We start from the raw sequence: 21,480 nt of genomic DNA on the forward strand, positions 1-21,480 counted from the left end.
CTCACTCCATTTGCTCTCTGCAGCCTATTCAGTTAATTGAGTTTAATGCTTTGTATATGGGCTTTTTTTATGATGCTCAAGATATCTTCTGCCCTTCCCTGAGACCAGCCAGTCTCACCTAGGAAAAAATATCTCCCAACACAAGTTTTTCACCAATTTGATCTCGAGTCAAATACAGGACCAGTGAAACAGGGTGCTTGGTGTCACCTCATGGAAAGGGTCACCCAGTCCCATAAACTTGTTCCAAGCAGGACCAACCCCTGATACATCGAGGGAAGGTGGATTACAACACAGAGCATTTGTGTGAGGTGCAGGGCAGCTTTCCTTTCTGGCTTTGGCTCCTGGTGATACCCTGGAGCTTGATCTTGATTCCTTATTGTCTTACCAATATGGATCTTACGTGAATCATGCAAAGCCCTCTGTCCTTCCCGTGTCCCATGAAGAAGGAACAAGAACTGGGAACCCCTGAGGTTTGCCTGCAGAGCCCTTGGTGTACCACTGCAGGGAGCCTCCCCTGTTCTGCCCTGCCTTTCCTAATGTCATACAGGCGCAGGGATTTTTCACAGGAACTGGATTAAACTCATCCTTCAGAAGGTTCTCTTATCTCCTGTCACAAGCTGCAGGAGGTCATGAGTCCACCATTTCCCCTGCTGAGCTGTTCTCACACCCAGTAACCCTCTCTGCTGAGAGGGTGCCTCTGATTTCAAGATGAAAGGTGTTGCTTTTGCTCCATCCTTGTCAGAAAGGTTTCAATGCCTCCTGCCACAGATGACTCTTCTGTGTGTATGTGTCTGTACAGAGCCGTCAGATCCTCTCACTATCTTCTCTCTGTCGTGATAAATATTTTTTCCTCCTTAAATCTTACAGCATAAGTCTTGCAGCTTAGCTATGGCTTCTGCTCGCAGCTCCCCTTTTGAAATCTTTCTGCTGTTTCTATGTCTTTCATGGTGGTGGATGTGGATTAGAAGTGAATTCCTCTGGGCAAGCTGAGAAAATGAGGTGCAGTGTGTTCCTGTGGGGATTGGATATGGATAAAGGTGTTCTTTAGGTACAGTCTGTCCTGGATCACATTGGGAAGCTGACTAGACCAAACCTGACATCTCATTCAACCTCCCTTTCTATTCTTCTATACATCTATTTTGGTGTAGCAAACAACAACAACAAAAAAAGATGGAAACGAACTCTCTGGAAATATATTAAGCTGGTTTACTCTCGCTTCTTTTTCTTCCCCTGTGGCTGCAGGGGGGCCAGCAGGTCATTTGATGTGTCCCTGATGCCTTTTCCCTGTCTCTGAGGCCGATGACAGTGGATGACTCACGGGGATGTTATTTTTTTGCCAAGTTTCTTTGGGAGTCACGTACAGAAGCAAACACCTTTTCTTGGGATGGCAACCTCAGTGCAGATTGTAATCAAGAGGCATCAGCACCGTTGGGTCTGTACACGTAGCCTGCTCCCACAAGGGTGGTTGCCATCAGATTTACTGGAAAAGTGAGACCTTTCACCTCCACGGGAAACACGCCTGAAGGAAGACATTCCCAAGTATTTCCAAAACACCTTTCCTCATTTCCTAGCTATTCTCTTTTGCTAGACCACATTGGGGTAAACATCTTTTATCTCGCTGATGTTGAGTGCTACAATCCAGGCTCCACCAGCGTACGTGCAGTGACGACTTTTAACTTCAGGAGATTTGGCTGGAGCCTTTACCTTTCTGTCAACATCTCCTATAACCCCCTCTACCCAAAAATTCGCACCATGGGAAGAACTTAAAAGTTTCCCCTGTTAGGAGTTGGAGCTTGATGATAAGGGATGTTTTAGCAGCAATCTCTGGGTCGAAAGCTTGGGTAGATGCTACAGCAATGTACAGATGATTTATTATACTTCAGGCAGCTGTACTGCACTTGACTTGGCTTAGCTTGACGTGGGTAAATCTATCAGTATTTTCTGTGTTTTGTGAAATAAGTGCTGTAAAACATGAAATTTCAGCTTTTCAGAGTTTGGGATCTGTCACAACAAAAGCAATGTTTCCCTACCAGCCTTGCCACCACTGGCTCAACGTGCTCCGTGGCTGACAATGGCTTTTGTTCTAGAAGGATGAAGGATTCCGAAGGAAAAATTTTGCTCTAATTTTTAGAATTGTTCCCATTTCAGGACAAGGCTCTTACCATTTTGGAGCAGTTAGGGCCATTGCTAGGCAGAATTTCACAGCCTTCCAGATCTGAAACCTCCTTTGATGTATAAGTTATGGGACTTGGTGAGCCCAGAAAATCGTGCAGGCTTGTGCTGACATGGAATAAGTTAGAAGAAAAATCTTGGTATTTTGTAAAAATGTTGTTGACAAATCATTAGTTTGAGCTTCAAAAGATGCTGGGGTAGAAGTGGAAATTTTTTTTGATGTTTCAGGCAGAAAAAAAATAAAAGAAATATTGGCTCATCCCACATCTTATATGGCCTGAATCAGAAATGGGCAGGAGTCAGGAGTTTGCAGCTGCGATACAGGAATTTCATTTATCATCAAAAGCAGAAAGAGCTCCTTCATGCTGAGATCAGAACTGGGCTAACTGCACCATTTCCTTGTCCAGCCTTCGCTGGGGTGTTCCAGGGGCTGGGAGCTGCGAGTTATTCCATCACTTTACCCAAGTCTGGTGAAGCGTGTGGATCATGATGGGGCCAGGCCACAGGGCTTTTTTTGGTTTTTTTGACCTGCACTTGTACACCACCAGGCTCAAGAGTGCCCTGGCCTGGAGTAAAGCAGTGACAGCAATGATGATGCTGATGATGGCAAAGGAAGTCACAGAATCATGGAGTGTTCTGAGTTGGAAGGGACCCACAAGTAATCAAGTCAAAGTTTGTAGGTAGAATTGATGTATATTTTTTTAAGCTTAGGGATATATTTGAGAAAATCAGACAGCTTTCAGTGACGTGAGCCCCTCTTTAGGTCTGGAATAGCAACACCAGACTTCAAAGCTACGTGTAGGATGAGAACAGCTTCTCGGAACTTGACCTGATTGCTCTCAGATCATTTCCAAAATAAAATCTAGTGGGTATTTGTGGGATTAGGGGTGTAGTTAATCAGAGAGAAAACAGTGATAGATTAGTCATTTTCTGGGACAAAGAAAAAGGTAATTATTTCAACCCAAACCTTTCTCTGATTTCAAAAATATATCTACTTGCACATACAGAACCTGTGCATAAGTATATATGTGATAAATATAAAAAGAAATATTTTGATATTTTGATTTATGACCTGTAATTATCAGTCTCTTATGTATAACTACCCTACATAACACTTTGTATTTATAATACAGTAAGAAAGTTGCTGATCTCTCAATCTACTTTATACCCCATTGCCAGTTATGCTTCTGAGCTGGTGGAAAACCATGATGTGCCCAGCATTGCTGAAAAGGATCAGTTCTTGGTTTATTGTTATTTAATAACAGCATTGTCCCAGCTGCTGAGGCTGCCCCAGATGATGTGCTGTCCCTCCACCAGCACCAGCAGAGCTGCTCCAACCAAGCTCTTGGCCTTGGATGTGTCTGGGGGATGCCACCACCCCCCCCGATCCAGTGCTGCGATGAGCAAATGCTCCATAACTCAACGTTGTGACCATCAACCTTTACTGTGAGGGTGGGGAGGCCCAGGTTGCCCAGAGAAGCTGTGGATGCCCCCTCCCTGGAAGTGTCCAAGGCCAGGTTGGATGGGGCTTGGAGCAACCTGGGCTAGCGGAAAGGTGCATCTTCATGAGTACCCGTGACTGGCGTGGAAGGGGATGGGATGCAGAAGCAAGGCTGGAAAGAGAAGTTCCTCTGCTCCTGCAGAGACATGCACACAAGGAAGTTTAGGAGAGCAGCTCCATCACAGGGAGGTGGAGTTAGGGATGGGAGGATGTGTGTGCCGGGGGCACAGGCAGGGAGCAAAGCAACTGCCCGGAGAAGGTGACTGCAGGAGGGGAGGGAGGGGAGAGGGCTACAATTGGTACCAGATGCCCTCAGAAGCTAATGACCTGACAAACGCTGTTGCTCATAAAACAAATTCTTTAAAAAGGAAGCAAATGGAAATATAAGCTAGTGAAAGAATTTGCAGCAGCTGCCCTGAAACCATTTCTCACTTCATAAACAGGTCTGCATTGAAAAAACAGCCCCTTTCTTCTTGTTCTCCTTTGTGGTCCCCTCCTGTGCCCACCGGCTCTTTCAGGGCTGTGGCCTGCAGGTTTCCACCGTGTCTTTGGCTCGGTGGACTGGTCCAGAGTCAACAGCACATTGTGTTCCCTCAACGTCTGTGTCGGCAACGATTTCTTCTATTTTTTTTTTTTTTGGTGTCATTTGTGGTATTTCTAGCTGTGCATCCTTGGCTGGAGAGGGTGAGTGAAGGCAAGAGGCAGAGGCTTGCCTCTGCCTCGCTGGGAGAAAGGCATCTCATGGCAATGGCCAGGAGCCCTGTGCAAAGCAGGGAGCAGAGGGAAGTGAGGTGTTCGGGTACAACTCCTTCCCTTCTCTCCCCACTTAATGCATGAAGCTGCAGCAGCTTTGCCCCTGATTGAGGAGGACTGAGGTCAGCTTTTGCACCTATACCACTTGGTATCAGATAAAGCCAGGCTGATGGATAACCAGAGCATGTTGTGTCAACCCCATATCTTGTGCCCATTCCATCCCAAGTAATTAACCTACTGGCTGCATTTCACTGATGGAGATCATAACCCTTTGGCCAACGCTACTCTTCACTGTGGGATTGTTTGTGACGCTTAAATAATCAGTACCTAACAACTGGTCCTCAGTGGGAAGCTGCTGCAGTGAGGAGGAGGAGGATGTTTATTTCCAAGGAACTGGTGATGCATTGGAAACTTTCCTGTGACCTCTTGTAGCTTGCAGTGGTGCCCAGGGGAGGTTATTCCTCCTTTTAGCTATGTCTCACCTTAGTGGCCCCAGGTGAGTCTGTAGTGCTGGACCAGGTGCATGCTGGGATGGTCTTAATCCCAAAAAGTCTGACATCAGCACGCACAGGCTTGAAATGCTGTGTGGGCCTGTGGAAAGAGCAGAGGTGCTGAAGACCATCACAGCAGAGTGGAAAGGTGACAAGAGTGGGGTGGAGGGGCCAATTGCATGTCCAGCTTCTCCCTTCCATCACAAGCTGTGGTTGTAGCTGTGTGGACATGAAGGGGGACTGCACATCATATGAAGAGTCTCCCATGGATGGTTCCCTAATATCTGCAAGAGTTTCTTCTCCAGCTAAACTTTTCCTCACAGTTGGAGAATCCTCTGTGGATTCTCTGATGTCTAATACAGAGTTTGACATACCCGACACCCTTCTATTAGCAAAGAGTTTAAAAAGGCCTCTTCATCTTTTTCTTCCTGACCATCCATTTCTGCAAGTTCTGTCTTATCCTGTACTAAGGCTGACTGAAATTGAGGTGTGGATTCAAAACTCATACAAAAATATACCTCCTGCTTCCCCTCTCTTTGTCACCTCCCTCTTTTTGTTCTCTTGGTCCTCCTGCAACGAGGCCCTTTGGTGCCAGGCTGTGTGCAGGCTCTGTCCCATGCAGCCTGCACACCCTGGGGCAGAGGAGCTGGAGTAGCCTCACCAGGCAGCATGGATTTTGGAATGTTTTTGAGCTGTGCCTCTTTTCATCCACTCAAAAGGACACAATGGTTGCTGGAAAGGTGTGAGATGGGGTTGGGATCAGGTCCAGCCAAGGCAGAGCTGGAAAAAAGTACCCTCCTGGCACCATTATAAGGAGCCTTCAAGCCTGGAAGAAGCTGGGGCTGAGGGATAGGTGTGCATCTCCAGGCATCTGCGGCCTGCTGGGTGTTCCATGCAGGGGCCACCTGGAGAGAGCCCTTCCTTGCCGAAGACCCACTCGTTGATTCCTTCTCTCTTCTCCCCCACAGCTGTGCCCACGGTGCCTGTGTGGGGTCAGGAAGCTGCACACAGCCACTGCTGGCTCACGCTGCCACCCTGAACTGCACGTCGGATGGCCCGGGGCACATGGTGTGCGCTGTCACCTGCCAGAGGGGCTTTGTCCCCCGCTCCAGCAACGGGAAGAGCCTGGGCCCCACCCAGGTGAGTGAACCCTCAGGTAGGGGTGCCCCCATGGCCTGTTGGACCTAGTTAAGAAAGATTTAACCACCCTGCAGTGGTAGGAGTGACCCCAGAACACCTTGTTCCTCCAGCTCCAACCTCCTCGCTGCTTTTCCGATAAATCCCAGCCCAGTGTTGCTCCGGTGCTGGACCTCTGGGCTCATGGCTGGTGGTCCTGCTCTGGAGATCCATCTCCTTCCCTTGCAGCGGTCCTACTTCTCCCAGCCCAGTGCTACCTGCAGACCACAGCCCTACCAGGCTGAAAGGCACTGCAGGAGATGTCTCAAGCCAGGGTGATGCACTCCCTGCAGAGGGAGAGGTAGGCACTCCTGTTCTCCATTGGGCATCGCTGGGAGGGTTAAACATCCCTGGGATGTTTTCTCTCTTAAAGCTGAAGTTAATGGCTGAGGAAAAAATGAAGTCATTGCAGAGCAACTATATTTAGCGGCAGCTGAGAGCACGGAGAGCTTTTCTTCCTTTGTGTTGCGTTGCAGGAACGCTGCCCACGCCAGCAGGGCAGCACAGAGGTCACCATGAAAGAGTTTGTCCCACTTTCCAGAGGGCTGGGGGATGCCTTGTAAAAGCCACACGCCCGCACAACTCTTAGCTGTTGACAGAGGAGACCTGGGACTGGTGTGTCCTTGGGAGCTGAGCTGCCTTGGATCCGGGCAGTCACCTTGGCAGGGCTGTAGGCACAGCATGTCCCATCCTTAGGATGTTCCAGGAGGAGAACTCGAGTCTCCAGGCCTGAGGTGGTTCCCATGCCAGACTGAGTGAGAGCGTGAACTCGTGTGGGGTGTGGACAGATGGAGGTGAGTTGGGCCATCTTAGCAGGGAGGACCTTTCCTGTCCGTGGAGATCTGCAAGTGCTTGTGACTCCTGGTAGGCATGTTCCCCATGCTGCAGCCATCGGCGTTGGCCAGAGGAGAGGTGGGCACTGGAAAGTGCAGTAGGGCAGCTGGGGATGCCCTGCTCAGCCCCTGGTCACTGGGAGGTTATTAATTACATGACCACACGGCTCTGTGGGCCGAGGCATGCCCAGGGAAAACAAAATGTTCCCGTTCTCTGAAACGAAACCGCACAAAATAAATCTGCCTCGGGTGACAGTTTTCCTATGTTTGGCAACGAGATGGGAAACTTCTGAACAGAGCTTCACCATGTGGCTGTCACAGCAGATGGCAGCTTGCAAATGCCTTGCCCTGAGCCCTCCGGTGATGTTACTGGTCTGGCTGTAACCTTACTCATCTCGAGGCATTTTGGGAAAATGCACGCAGCTATTCTTCTGAGCATCCTCTTCCACCTCATTCAGCTACACTATTATCCTGCTGCACAATCCAGAGGACCAGACTCAAGTTTGGTGATGTCCTTGAGAGCCACCACATCCAGGTTCAATAAAAACATGCTGAGAGGGAGGACAGGTCACACGTTTGACTGTACGAGCAGCGTGGTTGTGCTCAGCAAGTGAAGGGACATCAGGAACAGCTGAAACACACCTCTTTGATCCTTAGCCCCTGGCTGAGGGCTGGTGGATTGGGGTGAGCAGTCTGGGAGTGGAAATCAATAGGTGTGGTTGGAAGGGACCTAGTCCAACCCTCTCCTCATGGCTAGGGACACCTTCCACTAGACCAGGTTGCTCAAGACAAACCATCATCCACCACCCAGTTTTGACGAAGTTGGTAGCACATTTTGACCATGTTTAGTGGTGAGGCCACGGGGGTTTATGTTCTCATGCAGTCCCCCATCTGTGTAAGGGCTGTTTAATTAGGATTGGTAAATGAGGTTTTACGATTTCAGTGAGGTCTGTGGGCTGAGGCACGAGGGAATTGGTGCATTTAGGGAAAAACAATCAACAGAAGAGCTGCCTGACAACAGCTGAAGTAAGACTTGATCTTTTAGGGGAGAAAATTGCAGCGCACAGAGCTGGGAATAACTTAGCTCAGGAAGTTGGAGTGTATCTTGAAGGGACTTTCTTTTTTCCCTTACTGTGCTCTGGCACTGCTCAGACTGCACAGTGGCTGGAGGGTTACCCCAAAGGCCATTTGCTGCTTTCACACCCCACGTGCCACCCTGTGAACAGGTAAGGGCTTTGTGACTCAGTGTCCAGAGCGGGGAGAAAGGGCACAATGGTGGAGGAAAAATGCTAGAGAGCTCTCTTTGTCCTGAAACCTGTGTTGCACCTTTCTGCTGTGGTGGCACACCAGTAGAATAAAGTTCCCTTGCAGGAGTCTAATGGAGCTTTGCTTTTCCTGCAGCAGGAGGTGGTGCTGGTGTGCAGCTCGGGACGGTGGGACAGATCTGTGACTTGTGACCCCATCGACTGCGGCGTCCCTGACCAGTCCCACGTGTACTATGCCGAGTTCTCCTGCCCCATGGGGACCACCTACCTGCAGAGATGCTCCTTCTCCTGCATCCACCCAGCCAAGCTTCAAGGTACGGTCTGGAGTGCTGAGAGATTTAACCACCCTTTTTGATGCCACCTTTCCATGCCTGTCCCAAGTTGTTCAAACCGTTGGAGTTTCCCATTTATCCTGGCTTCTGCCAGCCAGGTGGGCTCTTACTTCCCGAAATGGTGGGTGTCCATCCCCCTTGAGCAGAGACACCACAGTGTGGGGATAATTCCCTCTGACTCCCATCCCCTGGCTGGCAGCCCTTATCCATCCACCTCAGGGTGTAGCAATGCCTTCTCCTGATAGCTGGTGAGCCCCAAGTATTACTGGGATGAGGGAGACAAGAAACATGCAGGCAGCCAAGTGTGGACAGACAGAGAGGACTTCAGAGAGCCAGAAGTGGCTGGGTGCCTGGTGGCTGTGGGGAAGCCTGTGGTTCAAGGGGCCTGGGGCTGTATAAAGCCATAGAGACTGATGCCCACAGCTGCAGAGCAGTCTGGGAGATGTTCACCGCCCAGACACACAGCAGTGCCCCAGACACACCATGGCCTGGCTTTCATTCTGCCGACTCCATCGATAGCCGCAGGAATGTTTTTAAGCCAGGCTGGAGAAAGAGAGCTACTGTTCCTGTCTGTGCAAGGGCTGAGCTGGATGGGATTTCGGGGGTAATTGCCTTGACAGCTTCAAGCATTGGGACTTTGTGAGTTTCCACCAACGCCTTTGCTCTGAACAATCACATACAACAAATCATTTTAATGGGTGCCCTATTTTATGGAGACATTTATAGCCGAAACGTATGAGAATCATTTACTAAAAAAAAAAAAAAAGTTAAATCTAAGGAGCAAAAACTGCAGGGAATTAAGGTCTCATTTCATGACAGGGAGGATGGTGGCAGATCCCCAGAGTGAGCTGATCAAAGGGTAGCATCAGCATCTAAACAAGCCAAATTCTGCATGAACCGATGCCTGCTGCCTTGGGTGGGTCAGCTGAGGGCAGAGCTTTAATCTGATCTTTCACTCACAGCTGCCTCTTGTTCCCACTGAAGTCACTGGGAGGTTTTCCATGGGCTCCCTCGGTGGGAAGGCATCCCCTCAGTGGAGCACCCTTCCAGCAGGATGGCTGGAGGTGCTTGGCCAAGGCTGCTGAGCCATGTGGGTAAACTCTTAGAGGTCCAACTGATCCAGCTGAGCTGCCCAGGCAGGGACGTGCTCGATGCTTGTTCTCCCCGAAGGCTCATGTCCTTATGGGCTCTCAAGGCTAATAAATGCTAATAATAGGAAAGGAAAGGATGACATGGCTGTGTGGCACTGGGAGGTGGGGGACGACCCTTGGCAGCCCCGACCTGTCAGGAATGAAAGCACTGAGTGGAGATATGGTCTTGCTTCCAGTCCAAAAGCAGTGATCCTGTGAAAAGAAAGTGATGTTTGAAGGGACTATGGAGCAGCCTGGCTGCACCAGGAACTTGCTGATCCAAATCTCTCAGTAGGAAGAGTCCCATTCACTCCAGTCCAGCTTTTCCTCTTGCTCAGCAGTTCCCAGGGAGCCATCCATCATCCACACCACGTGGGTAATGCAGTCCTGGACACTTCCTGCAGGCATCTGTGCATTTTTGGCCACCCATCTAGCCGGATCTACCAGCAACAACAAAGAGTTGGTCTGTAACACTCAACCCAAATCTTTAATAATGGATGGTTTGAATTCCCAGTCACACCAGTGAAGCCTGTGAATGCCTGTTCTCCTGGAACTTTCCATCTTCCTGACTCTCAGGTTGCCGAGACAGGTGGTGGATGCCCCATCCATGGAAGCATTCAAAGTGAGGTTGGATGGGGCTCTGAGCTACCTGATCTAGTAGAGGGTATCCCTGCCCATGGCAGGGGGTGTTGGACTAGATGGCCTTTAAAGGTCCTTTCCAACACAAACTGTTCTGTGACCTTGCACTGCATATGTTACAGCTTGATAAGGAAGGACAAGCTGCAAAAAGCACTTGGGGAGAATGAAGTTGGGGAGAATGAAGTTGGGGAGAATGAAGGTGGGCTGAAGTAAGTATGACAGATAGGTGTCCTGCACAAAAGTCCCTGGCCCACTGAAGGCTACCTAAGGCAGAGAGGGGAAGTTTAAGGGAAAGTTTTCAGGAGGTTTGCAGAACCAAGATCCTTTCTCTGTCCCCTAGACGTTGGCCCTTCCCTACTTCTGTCTGCATTCAAGTATTTTCTGCCACAACCAGACCGAGCAGACAATGAAGTCCGTGGCCTTCATGTTTGTTGCCTCCTTTGGTGCCAGTTTACGCTCTAACGAGGACTTCTGCTGGTTGCTCTGAGCTCTCCTCAGCAGGATCCATCCCTGGCTCAGCTGTAACCTTCTTCTCTTTCGGGGTCAGGAACCAACGAGTGGCTGACCTGCCTGGAGGACGGTCTCTGGTCGCTGCCCGAGGCCTACTGCAAGCTGGAGTGCGACGCGCCGCCCGCCGTGGCCAACGCCAAGCTCCTGGTCCCTCGCTGCCTGCAGGGCAACCACGACGTGGGCTCGGTCTGTCGCTACAAGTGCAAGCCTGGATACCACGTGGCTGAGAACGCGGTGGACAAGCCCAAGAGGTAAGTCTGTGGCAGGTCTGTTACCGCTCTCTCCTTCCTCCTCTTCTCCCAGCGTGAGTGAGGAGCAGAGGTGATGCTGCACTGGCAGTCCTGAAGAGCTGAATTACTCTTCAAACGGAGCATCTTGCTCTGGTCACACAGATTTTTTGAAATACAAGAGGCATTCCTTGGCTTAGGTGAACAAGGTGTAATATTGTTGTGTATGTTAAGTGCTTTAACCCAAAACATGCAAATTTTCCTGTGCACCTCCTACGTATTTGTCACTTGGTGAAAATCAAGCACCAAATTAAGTGTTTGCAGACTCCCAGGTAATTAGATGTAACAAGGTGCGAGAAGATTCCTGGAGCTTCTGTCTTTCCTAAAAGTGATGAAATATAGAACAAGGCACTGTAAGAATGAATGGCTGCCTTTTGTCAGGGTTAACATTTTACCCCCTTGCGCCTCTTGGCTAAATTTAATCTCTAGCACTGGCATTTCAATGGGAGAAGATTCTTCCCGATGCTTTGGGGGAAAATTCCTGGTGGTTCACTAGCCCTGCTCAGCCAATATCACGACACTGGGGGGTAAAGCAGCATTTTGTCTGCAGCGCCTCCAGCCGAAGTCCCCACTGGGTTTGGTCACTAAAGATTCCCTGGCACTGGCTGGGTCCTCCCCAGAGTCTTGATTCTAGCCCAGATCAGGTAATTATGTGCTAATTGTTTAATGCCCCCTTCCAGTTTTAATTGGATGCAGACTTCATCTCTACTTTGCTCTGGGGTAGGGTTGTTGTGCAGTGGGAAGCAATTGCCAAATTTCTTGCCTTGTAATGAAGGAAGTGGTTTCTGTAAACAGCTTTTCACAGTGTTAGGAGCATTTCTCGGGCCAAGGGGAGCTGAGCAAATGATGGTTATGGCTGTGATCACATGGACTGCTTTGCAAACTGCAGAGCAGCTTGCATGCCTGTGGCACTTCAGGCACTGGACGTGCAAACAGATTGACTGAGCTTGCAAAGTTAGGCCACCTCCGTCCTGCTGCAGCAACTGCTGGTAAAAAGGATGTCCTCTGGGAGATCCCGAGGCTCCTCTGATGTGTGACTAAGCTCCCTATGGGTCTGAGCAGCATGTGAGACAAGTCAGGGAAAACCATGTGAAGTGGTTTGCATTTTCATAGCATTGCTTGTTGACATCGCATTTTCACGTTTGCTGTTATTATTATTATTGTTGCTGCTATTTCATCTGACATCTCTGATGGCGGAATACAAAAACCACATAGACAGAAAATGCATTGCTTTCTTATCGTGCAGACTAAGTCCTGTGTGAGTGGCCTGATCCTAAGCAAAAACCTTTTCTTGGAAGTGTAAATGTCGTTGTATGGTCTCATCTGGAGCTCTGCATGTACACTCAGCACGAGTACAAACCCCTTGGCATGGTGTAGTAGCTACTAGCCAGTAACCAGGCCAGTCAGCTGCTGGATTGCTGGAAATCCTTCTGGTGTCTCAGCCCTGGCAGGGAGAGGATGGAAGCTGCCAGAGTGAGAAGTTTCTTTCTTTGATCAGGCCAGTTTTGCAAAACGTGAGGTGACGGAAAGCTCTGCGAGTGACTGCCACTGGTGGGGTGCAGGTTCCCGGTGTGCAACCAGGGGCTGAGCTGATGAGTGGGACATCAGGTTTTAGGGACTTCTGCTGTCCTGCTGGGTTCAGAAAACTGAATTCTTGATCTATTGACTCCCTGTTGTCCATCAACCCAGCAAGCATGAGCCGTGGTAAAGGATTTAGTGCCATACAGGTGTTGATGGGCACAGGGAAGCCAGACTCTGTGTACTGTAAATTGAACAAAAGTCAGGCATGATCCATGACTGATACTGAAGATGCCTCATGCCCACTTTCATGCCCTCAGCCTTGGAAATATAGTCAAACTGCCTTTGAATTATTCTTCTCTCTCTAGCTTTGCTCCTCATGTGGTAGCACTACAGTGCCCACCTTATGCAGGCCTGAATCATGGGTGGGATCCAGCTATCTCTGTCCAAGCCAAGATGATCTTGGACACAGATGTTCATGCAATTCCCTCACTTCTGTTTTGTTAGTTGAATTTTACTGCAGAAGCAGTAGGGATGCTTAGAAGGTGATGAGATCATAGTTGAAATTCACTTCCCATAGCATAAGTGGAAGAGCAAGGGGATGGAGAAATATCCGTTGTCTCAGAGAATATGCTTTTCTCTATTAACCTGGGTGAGGAAAGGCCCCCGGGAAATCACTGCTTGTCAACAAGGGATCCTTGAGGAAATACTGATTGTGTAATGAAGATCCTGCCAGAGATTTGCTGCCTTTCTGCTGGCAGCATCATCTGACTGGCAATGCTGACATGAAGGGTAAAGATTCTTTGACTGAAGGAAATCTGTTTTCAGCCTGGAGAAGCCACATGACAGGCAGGTTTCCAGCTGCCAAGGTATTTCACTTCTAATCCCAAAGTAAGGGTAACAAGGGGAACTTAACGTATGCATTTGTGCTTTGTGATGGGAGCTCTCTGGATTTAGGCAGGATCTGTTCAAAGGCAGCACCAACCCACCTCATGGATCACACAAAGACATGAACTGTCAAGGAGAAATGTTTGGCATCACCCACAGCTGCAGCATTGAAAAGTGTTGACCTGAAAGTCAGGGCTCAGGTACTTTGGGGAAAATGGGCATCACTCCCTCAGTGCTCCTCGCTGTTTCTTCCACCATGAAGTGCCACGAGAAGCAGATCTCTGACAGGAATAGACAAAGCCAGGTTGGATGGGGTTTGGAGTAACCTGGCCCAGTGGAAGGTGTCCCTGTCCATGGCAGGAGGGTTGGAATAAGATGATCTTTAAGGTTCCTTCCATCCCACAAGAATTCCATGATTCTGTGATAATATCTAGGAGATCCTTTAGAGGAGCACTTTAATGCTGAGAGCATAGTCTCGATTTGGGGACCAAAAAGGTCAGACCCTGCAGAGGGCTTATTTCACTTGCCCATTGTGGGATAATTCCCTGCAGAGAAGAGATCTGGGGATCTCAAAGCTGCCTTTGTGAGGGGTTGAGCCTCTTCTTCCAGCTTGAGGGAATGAGGCAAAGAAGAATCTGGCACCCAGGTCTTTTCAGGCAGCTTTTAAAGTCTCAGCCTGCATTTTGACCAGAGATCAATGGAGCACAGCACAGCCCCCTGATGAGCTTTCATGGAGGTGTCAGCCTCTTTGCCTTCTCTCCCTTTTCAAAGACTACAGAGACCAGGAAAGAGGAAGAAGAGGCGGGAGAACGTGGAGGAGAAAATGGGACTGGAAGGAGTTAGCACAAAACAAAGTTCAGAGCAGGCCAAGCAGGACTCTGACCCAAGAGCATCCCAGTTTAGCAGGGCACCAGGCACATCTGTGGGGGGCACAAAGGCACGGGGCGCTCACTGTCTCTGCCCACGTCTGGCCCCTTCCAAATGGAAGGCAAACACCTGCACAGGTGTGGGAGCCAAACAGCCAGGTAAAGAAAACACAGGCTGTCATCTGGGCTCCTCTGTTACTTCCACCTCTAAGGTCTCTGATGAAGATTTACAGTCCAGGTTGCCCAGGCTGTTTGAAGCACAGCACTGGAGGGTCCTACGACCTGGTGTATCTTTCTTTCAATTTACAAACAAATCTCCCTCCGTCCCCTCTATTCTTTTTGAAGATGTCAGTCTCCTGCCATGGGAGAGGAGGTTTTAGGCTCATTTATCACCACTCCTGTACAGAAAATCTAGTCCCCCCAAAGCTGGCTGCCTCAGGAGATGGCTGGATCCCTGCCAGGCTCCTGCATGCTCAGCTCCTGGAGCTGGGTGAGCACTCATGCCTTCACCTCAGATACAGCCCTCACTGGCCTCAGATGCCTCCCCTGCCTCCTCTACCCAGTAGGTGTCTGGTTCAAGGGTGAAGCCTTGACTCCAATTTTCCTGCTTCCTTGTTAATCCTCAAGAAATGCCGCTAACCCAGATCAGAAGAAGCTGGGGGGGGGGGGGGAGAGGCTGGAAATTTCAAGCTCCTATGAAGTTGTGTGTATTTACGTACACACTTTTTTTAAAAGCCTCTGCCTTCCCTCTTTCTGTGAACTGCTCACTTCATAGGTGTGGCAGTGCCCACACGCCGCCGTCTGCCCCGGGGTCAGCCCAGGCCAGCCGTGTTTGAAGTCCCTGCACGGGTGCTGGGGGTGGGGTGAGCCTCCCCAGCAAGGTGGTCTAGGGGGGTGCAGGTCATGGAGAGGTGTGAGAGGCCGTGCTCAGTGCTGGGTCACTCCAGCCCCACATCAAAACGAGGGGCCAGGGTGAGGATGACGGGGCTGCAAACCACGGCCTGCACCTGTGCAAACTGCAGGTCCCACCGCGTGTCCTCCCGTGCTCAGCCCTTCTGCTCAGGTCTGCCCGGGCAAAGAGCCTCTGCCACGATTTGGAGAGCAACAGGGAGATGCAGCGGCTTCATCAGTTATGCCCCAGTGGCCAGTGGGAGAGGGAGAAATAGTGTGTGGCTGGGATGCTCCTGGTTTGTCAAGGAGTTTGCTTAGTGCCCAAGGCATCACTTGTTGCAGTGAGACTTCACACCACCTGTTTGCTCCTATCTCCATAACCCCCCGTGATTTACCCCTTGGAAGTCATACAGCTGGATAACACCCTGAGTGCCAGGAAGTTCAAGAAGGAGAAAATGCTACTTAAAGGCCTGGACATCCCACATGGATTAGTACCTCCTGGCATGTGCTTTTGCTCATGTTTCAAGTTGGGCAGAGCAAAGCATTCAGTCAGGTTTGGGAGGAGGTAAGGTCTGATGGGGACATCTTTGAAAGGCAGTGACTATGATCCCCATGGAAAGGACGAGCAGAGAAGAAAGTTAAATTAGGAATGGAGTAAAACCACAGATGCCTGCACTGGGATCCAGACTCACTCCTCCTCACCAGCCTTCCAAAACACTACGTAGTTGCAGTTTCCTTAGTCAATTCAAGGCTTCTGCTGTCAGGGTGATATTGCAGCACCCCTCCCTGCTCAGATGCTCAAACCACCGCCATCCTTGTTTCTGGCATGGGCTGGTGGGAGGATTTGTGCAGAGCTCTGCCAGTGGACTTGCTGCATCCCATTCCCCACCTTCCCTGCCTCTATGTTACCTGCTGGACCCCACATTCACCTCGGCAGGAACCCACCATCACTTTATATACTCTTCAGGAAAAACAGATCCCTAATTCCTGCAGGGAGAAGGGAGCTGCAAATATTTTAAAACAGGAGAGTGCTTCAAAAAGCTCGAAAATTTCACATCCAGGAATTCCCAGCAGAAGTGTGATGGGGATGGGTACCAGCTCCTGTCCCAGGCCTGGCAGAGGGGTGCAGGTGCTGCTCCAGGCTGTGTGACCCTGCAGCGTGTGTTGGGAGGCACATGGGTGGCCCCACACACTGTCTGCTGCCTCTTGAAACAAGGGGCAATTTAATTCCTCCCCCCAGGTGTTTCTCTAACCCAGTTACCCCGCTCCACATACCTGTGGCACTCTATAAACTCCGTAACAAGGCGCCTGGAGCCCAGCCCGCTGGCACCCAGGGTGAGAGAGGGCAGGGGCAGGCAGCTGGAGCAGGCTGTCTAGTAAAGAAGGACAGGAGTGGGGGAAAAGCCTCGTTAAGGATGGAGCAATGGGCTCTGGCTCAGGTAAAGCCCATCAGGGCTCTGCTGGGAGAGCAGTCCCTGGCCAGCCCAATGCCTCACCGGTTTTGATGCCTCTGTGTAAAAGATGTGGTGTCTCTATGGCTGCCAAGGACAGGAGGCTGGAAAGCGGGTGGGCTCCACTCCTGGACTTTTTCTTTCTTTCTTGTCTTGGCAAGCAGTTCGTGCCTGGGCTGGTTTAGCAGCACGGGATGGTATTGGTCTGCTGCGGCACGGCAGCCCCTCGGTGAGAGCAGGATTGACAGATCTGGCTGGAGTACAAAGAAGAGCCTCAGGAGTAGCTGGGCACAGGCCAGAGGATTTACTGGTGGAGGCAAACTCCATCCAGCAAAGTATGTAGCTACTGGCTGTGGGACAAAGCAGCCCAGGACCCACAGGGGCTGCCAGGCAGAGAGGAATGGTTCAGGGGCACCACGAGAAGCAGGAGCAATGGGGTGGTGAGTGCAAGGGAAAAGCATCCAGTGCTCTTAGATCAGTGCAATCCCCTCAGTAAGGAGAAGAAAAGGTCCTTGTCAAGCGTGGGCTGCCCCTTTGGAAGGACTTGCCTGTGGTGAGGTGTGGTTTGGTGAGGGAAAGCCCCACACGTGGCAGGTCTGATCATTATCCAGGAACAAAGTCTTCAGGCTGCTCCTGACATCTGTGGATGCCTGGTCCAGCCCGGGTGGCGTGTGTTTGTGGTGCTGCAGCCCAGCCTCGTGTTTGTGTTTCCCCAGGAAGTTCCTGAAGGTCCAGTGCCTGGAGAGTGGGCAGTGGGAAGAGGGTCGCTGCGTCCCCGTGGTGTGTGAGCCCCCGCCTCCTGTCTTTGAGGGCATGTACAACTGCACCCAGGGCTTCGAGCTGGACAGCCAGTGTGTGCTCAGCTGTGAGCCACAGGGACAGCAGGTGAGTGTCTGGGGGGGAGGCAGAGATCAGCCACACCTTGTGTTACAGAGCACCTGGAAAACACAGGGCTCCCCGGGCCCTGTGGCTGCTTGACCATCCCAAAGGCCAAATTCCCTTGTACCAGCCATGAGTAGGTGCCCTGTGAGCCCAAAGCTTTTCTTGCTGGCCACCAGCCATGGCACAGGGTGCACCACTTCCTGGGAATGCTCTTCTGCTCCCTGGGGACCTATCTGGAAAGCAGTGGTCCTAAGAAAGTTGGCTTGTCTTGGGTGATAAGGGTCAGAAAGCCTAAGTAGAGGGTCTCTAGTGGGTCTTGGGAGCCGCTGTGAGTGCTTTCAGCTGGGATGGTGGGCAACCTTGCTGCCACAGATGTGCTCACCAAGGAGCTTCCCTGAGGATGGAGGCTGCTGCCTGCCAGCTCTTCCACCCTAGTGCCTCATCCAATGCACAGAAAGAGTCTTGTCAAAAGAAGTGTGGTCGAATCCCTCTGCTGGGATCTGGCAGCAGCTGGAAAACAATTGGCTTTCTGGTCAGTACACACAGGCTGGATCAGATGGCTGCAATCCAGCTGCTCTGGGGAGCTTCCCTCTGGACTGCCCTGGCAGGAGGGGTGTCCTTGCATTGTGCCCCCCTGGAGCTGGGCAGTGCCCAGGCAGGCCGAGCCCAGCCGCTGCGGGCAGTAACCCTGCCTGCTCTCCCTCTGCTTTCCAGGTTCCCATCGTCTGCACCAAGGAAGGCTCGTGGACAGAGGAGTTCAAACTGTGTGAGAGCTTGCGGGGCACCTGCCCACCACCCCCGGAGCTGAACTTTGTGGAGTACAAGTGTGAGCAGGGGCACGGAATAGGTGAGGGCCAAACAGGGCCAAACCAAGCTTTATGTTGACTCAGGGCTCCCAGAGAGCTGAAGGTCATGGTGACTCTTCTTCTTTTACCAATCCCCATTAAATCTGTGACAAATATCCTGTTTTCTCTCCAATCCTCTTTCTAAATGGGGATTGCTTTAGCCTTGTTCATGCCCTGATTGTACTCATGGCCAAGACACAAAGTTAGAGCTCCAGCATAAGCCCTCTCCTTTCAGAAGCAGCAGGGACTTGTCTCTTGGGCAAACCCAGCCCTTTACAGTAATTTTCCTGATCTGTAGCCCTCCATCCCAGCTGAGGTCTCTCCGCTTGCTACTGCTGCTGATGTTTGCAGGGTTAGTGTGACAGGTCCTAGATAAAAGCCACAAACGCTGCAGTGACAATTGTGTGTAACAGGGCACTTTCACCAGATGAGGGACCACATCATCCATTTCTTTCTGCGGGACTCAGTCGCTTTGTGCTTTCAAGGAAAGCTGTAGTGCTCAGGCACAGTTGTTGCATCTTGTCTGGCATCCCCTTGGACAGGGTGCTCGAGCAAAGCCTGCATCACTCTGAACCAAACACAGCAGTCATCCCAGTCTGATCGAACCAGGCTGAGGTGAGTCTATCTCATGGCAGGGACTGCTAAGGTTAAGCTTTGGACAGATCTGATGTCAGGCTGGGGTTAAGGCTGAGATCTACCTGGTTTTCCAAGATGGTTTTTGCAGCTTTTATTCATCATGGGAAGGCAGTGGGAATCCTGCATGGCAGAGAAACTATGAAAGATGCTTCCTAATATGTCAACAAACATCCCATAGCATCCAGGCCAGACTTATTTTCATGCTGGGCCCCATGACCAGCCATCAAGGTGTGAATCTGTCTCTTAGGTTGTGTTCAGTTTTCCTCTCATCTGGGAGAAGGGAATTGAGCACAAGTCCTGCAGTAGTTCAGGATTTGGAGAAGGAATTGCTATTCCAGGCTGGGAGGAAAAGGGTCCCCCCTACATCTGTCAGTACCCTCAGTGAGGAGCCTGAAATTTGGGTTGGTGCCCTCCTGTAAAGCATCACTTCCTGGTTCCTGGTCTGGTCCTCAAGGCTCTCTCCTCCCCTAGGTGCTGTGTGCACACCTTCCTGTGTCATCCCTCCCAGTGACCCCGTCATACTGCCCAAAAATGTCACTGCTGAGACAATGGATCACCGGCTGCAACCCACCAGAGTCCAGGTAAGAGGGGAGATGGATTCTTCTAGCAAGGGGGTTCCTGGCAGTGTAGAGAGCAGCCCCCCTCCTCTCTATCTGGTATTTTAAACCAAAAATATTTTTGCCTTGGGTGAAGAAGGGTAAGACTTGGAAAAACAAGCAGTGGATGCTACTGCACAGCCTCCTGCTCTCCCGTACCAAAGTTCAGCATAAGTTACCAGCTCCCAAGCCAGCTTTCAAGGACTTGTAGGATACCACAATAAATGAATTTTACTGCAAGAATCCCGCTGATTTTTCAGGACGTGCTGTGTGCCTAAACCTGCTAAGCTGCTGTTTATTGTCAGCCAGTGTGCTGGGAGAGCAAAAGCTGCCCCTGGCACGGTGTGAGGAGCCTGGGTCCCCAGTCACCTGGCAGCAGAGATGCAAGCCCAGGCAGGCATCTCCCTGCCAAGGAGGAGGCAGGGCACTGTCAGCTGAAAGGTATCCCTGGCTGCCAGGACCCGCTGGCCAGCCGCTTGCCTCTGCTGCTGGAACGGGGGGAGCCTTTCCCTCCCCATCTCTTACTCACTTTGTAGGCAAAGCAGCTCAAATAGCTCAAATAGTTTGGATCCTCATGGCACGACTTTCCCAAAAAGCTGCTGTGCCGGGGTAATATTTCTTAAAATAAAAACGAGATGCATAAGGAAGGAGGTGGAACAAAGAAAAGCAAACAACCTTCACAGGAGCCAGTGCTCCCATCCAAACGCTCTCCCCTCCTCCTGGGAACCCACAGGAGGCCCAGCATCGTGCCTGTGGATACTACTGAATCAGACCCACGGCGCACGGCTGCCAGGGGGGCGAGGATGCCTGGGCTCTGTGGGATGGTTAAGCACGAGCCTTGGAAGGAGTCCTTGCCTTTGAGGGATCGGATGGCTTGGCCCATGGAGGCAGTGGCGCTCGGCTTCCCTTTCACCACCGCTGTGGGCTTTCGTGCAAGGGAGGCATTTTGCAGAGAGGAGGGGGAGGGAGAGGAGACGTTATTTTAAGAAGCAGTGCTGCCCCTTGCCAGGAGCTCTCTCTCCCTGGACCGTCTTGTTTTCCTCTCTTGCCCTGGCTTCTGTCTCTGCTCCCCACTTTGTCCCCCAAGTATCCAACAGTTTGCTGTCCTGGGAGCTGCAGTGCTCCCGAGGATGATGGAGAAGATGGGGAGAACAACACATGGAACTCCAGAGGCCACTCAGGGAGGGCACAGTCCTGTTTTGCATTCAGGTCTGATTCATTGCATCCCACATCCGAGCAGGTTTGTCCCTCTGCCCTTGTTTCCCAGCCTGGAATATGAGTATACTAGTATGAGTATGCTAAAATGGCATCCAAGTTGCACAACGACCACATACAAACCACCCCAATGAGGTTGGGATGCACAGATCCTCTGGGCTGAGTGGGAATTGGTGAGCTCAGCCAACATCCTCAGCCTCTGCCCCATCAGGGTGGCTCTCTCTGGGTCTGCCCTCCCTGCACTACCTGAGCATGACCAGGATCTCATCCTGCTCCAGCCCCATCATGGTCCTGACCAAAGACACAGCAGAAGACCCTGCAGCAGCTCTGTGTGGGCACAGCTGCCCCATCCCTGGCTGCTGTGCCACCTGGGAATGCTGGAGCTGGTCTGCCTGCCACTGCAGATGTCAAACAGGAGGCTGGGAGAGAACATACCTACCCCTCTGTGTGACTCCCGTGCTGCGAAGGGCATCCTAGGACACTTTCACAGGCCAGACGCTGTTTTATGGGGCCTCAGATTTCAAAGCCTGCCTGAGCTTTACAAGGAGGAAATTGCATGTGCGGTGGGGCTTTTCTTCCCCCTGTGTAATCATGAGTGTTCCC

The 21,480-nt window shown here is 51.1% G+C and overlaps 1 protein-coding gene across 1 annotated transcript in view; it reads left to right on the forward strand.

Annotated features, from left to right (window-relative positions):
* The window catches only part of PAPPA2 (pappalysin 2), an 88,680-nt gene that overhangs the window by 50,458 nt on the left and 16,742 nt on the right, over window positions 1-21,480 (forward strand). The window contains exons 15-20 of the mRNA XM_027694535.1: window positions 5,886-6,057; window positions 8,331-8,505; window positions 10,840-11,053; window positions 17,420-17,588; window positions 18,300-18,432; window positions 19,538-19,647. Of these exons, the coding sequence (XP_027550336.1) occupies window positions 5,886-6,057; window positions 8,331-8,505; window positions 10,840-11,053; window positions 17,420-17,588; window positions 18,300-18,432; window positions 19,538-19,647 (973 nt within the window). The remainder of the gene's footprint in view (window positions 1-5,885; window positions 6,058-8,330; window positions 8,506-10,839; window positions 11,054-17,419; window positions 17,589-18,299; window positions 18,433-19,537; window positions 19,648-21,480) is intronic.

This window comes from Neopelma chrysocephalum, unplaced genomic scaffold, assembly GCF_003984885.1.
Source record: "Neopelma chrysocephalum unplaced genomic scaffold, ASM398488v2 Primary Assembly neopelma1_98, whole genome shotgun sequence".
NCBI lineage: Eukaryota > Metazoa > Chordata > Aves > Passeriformes > Pipridae > Neopelma > Neopelma chrysocephalum.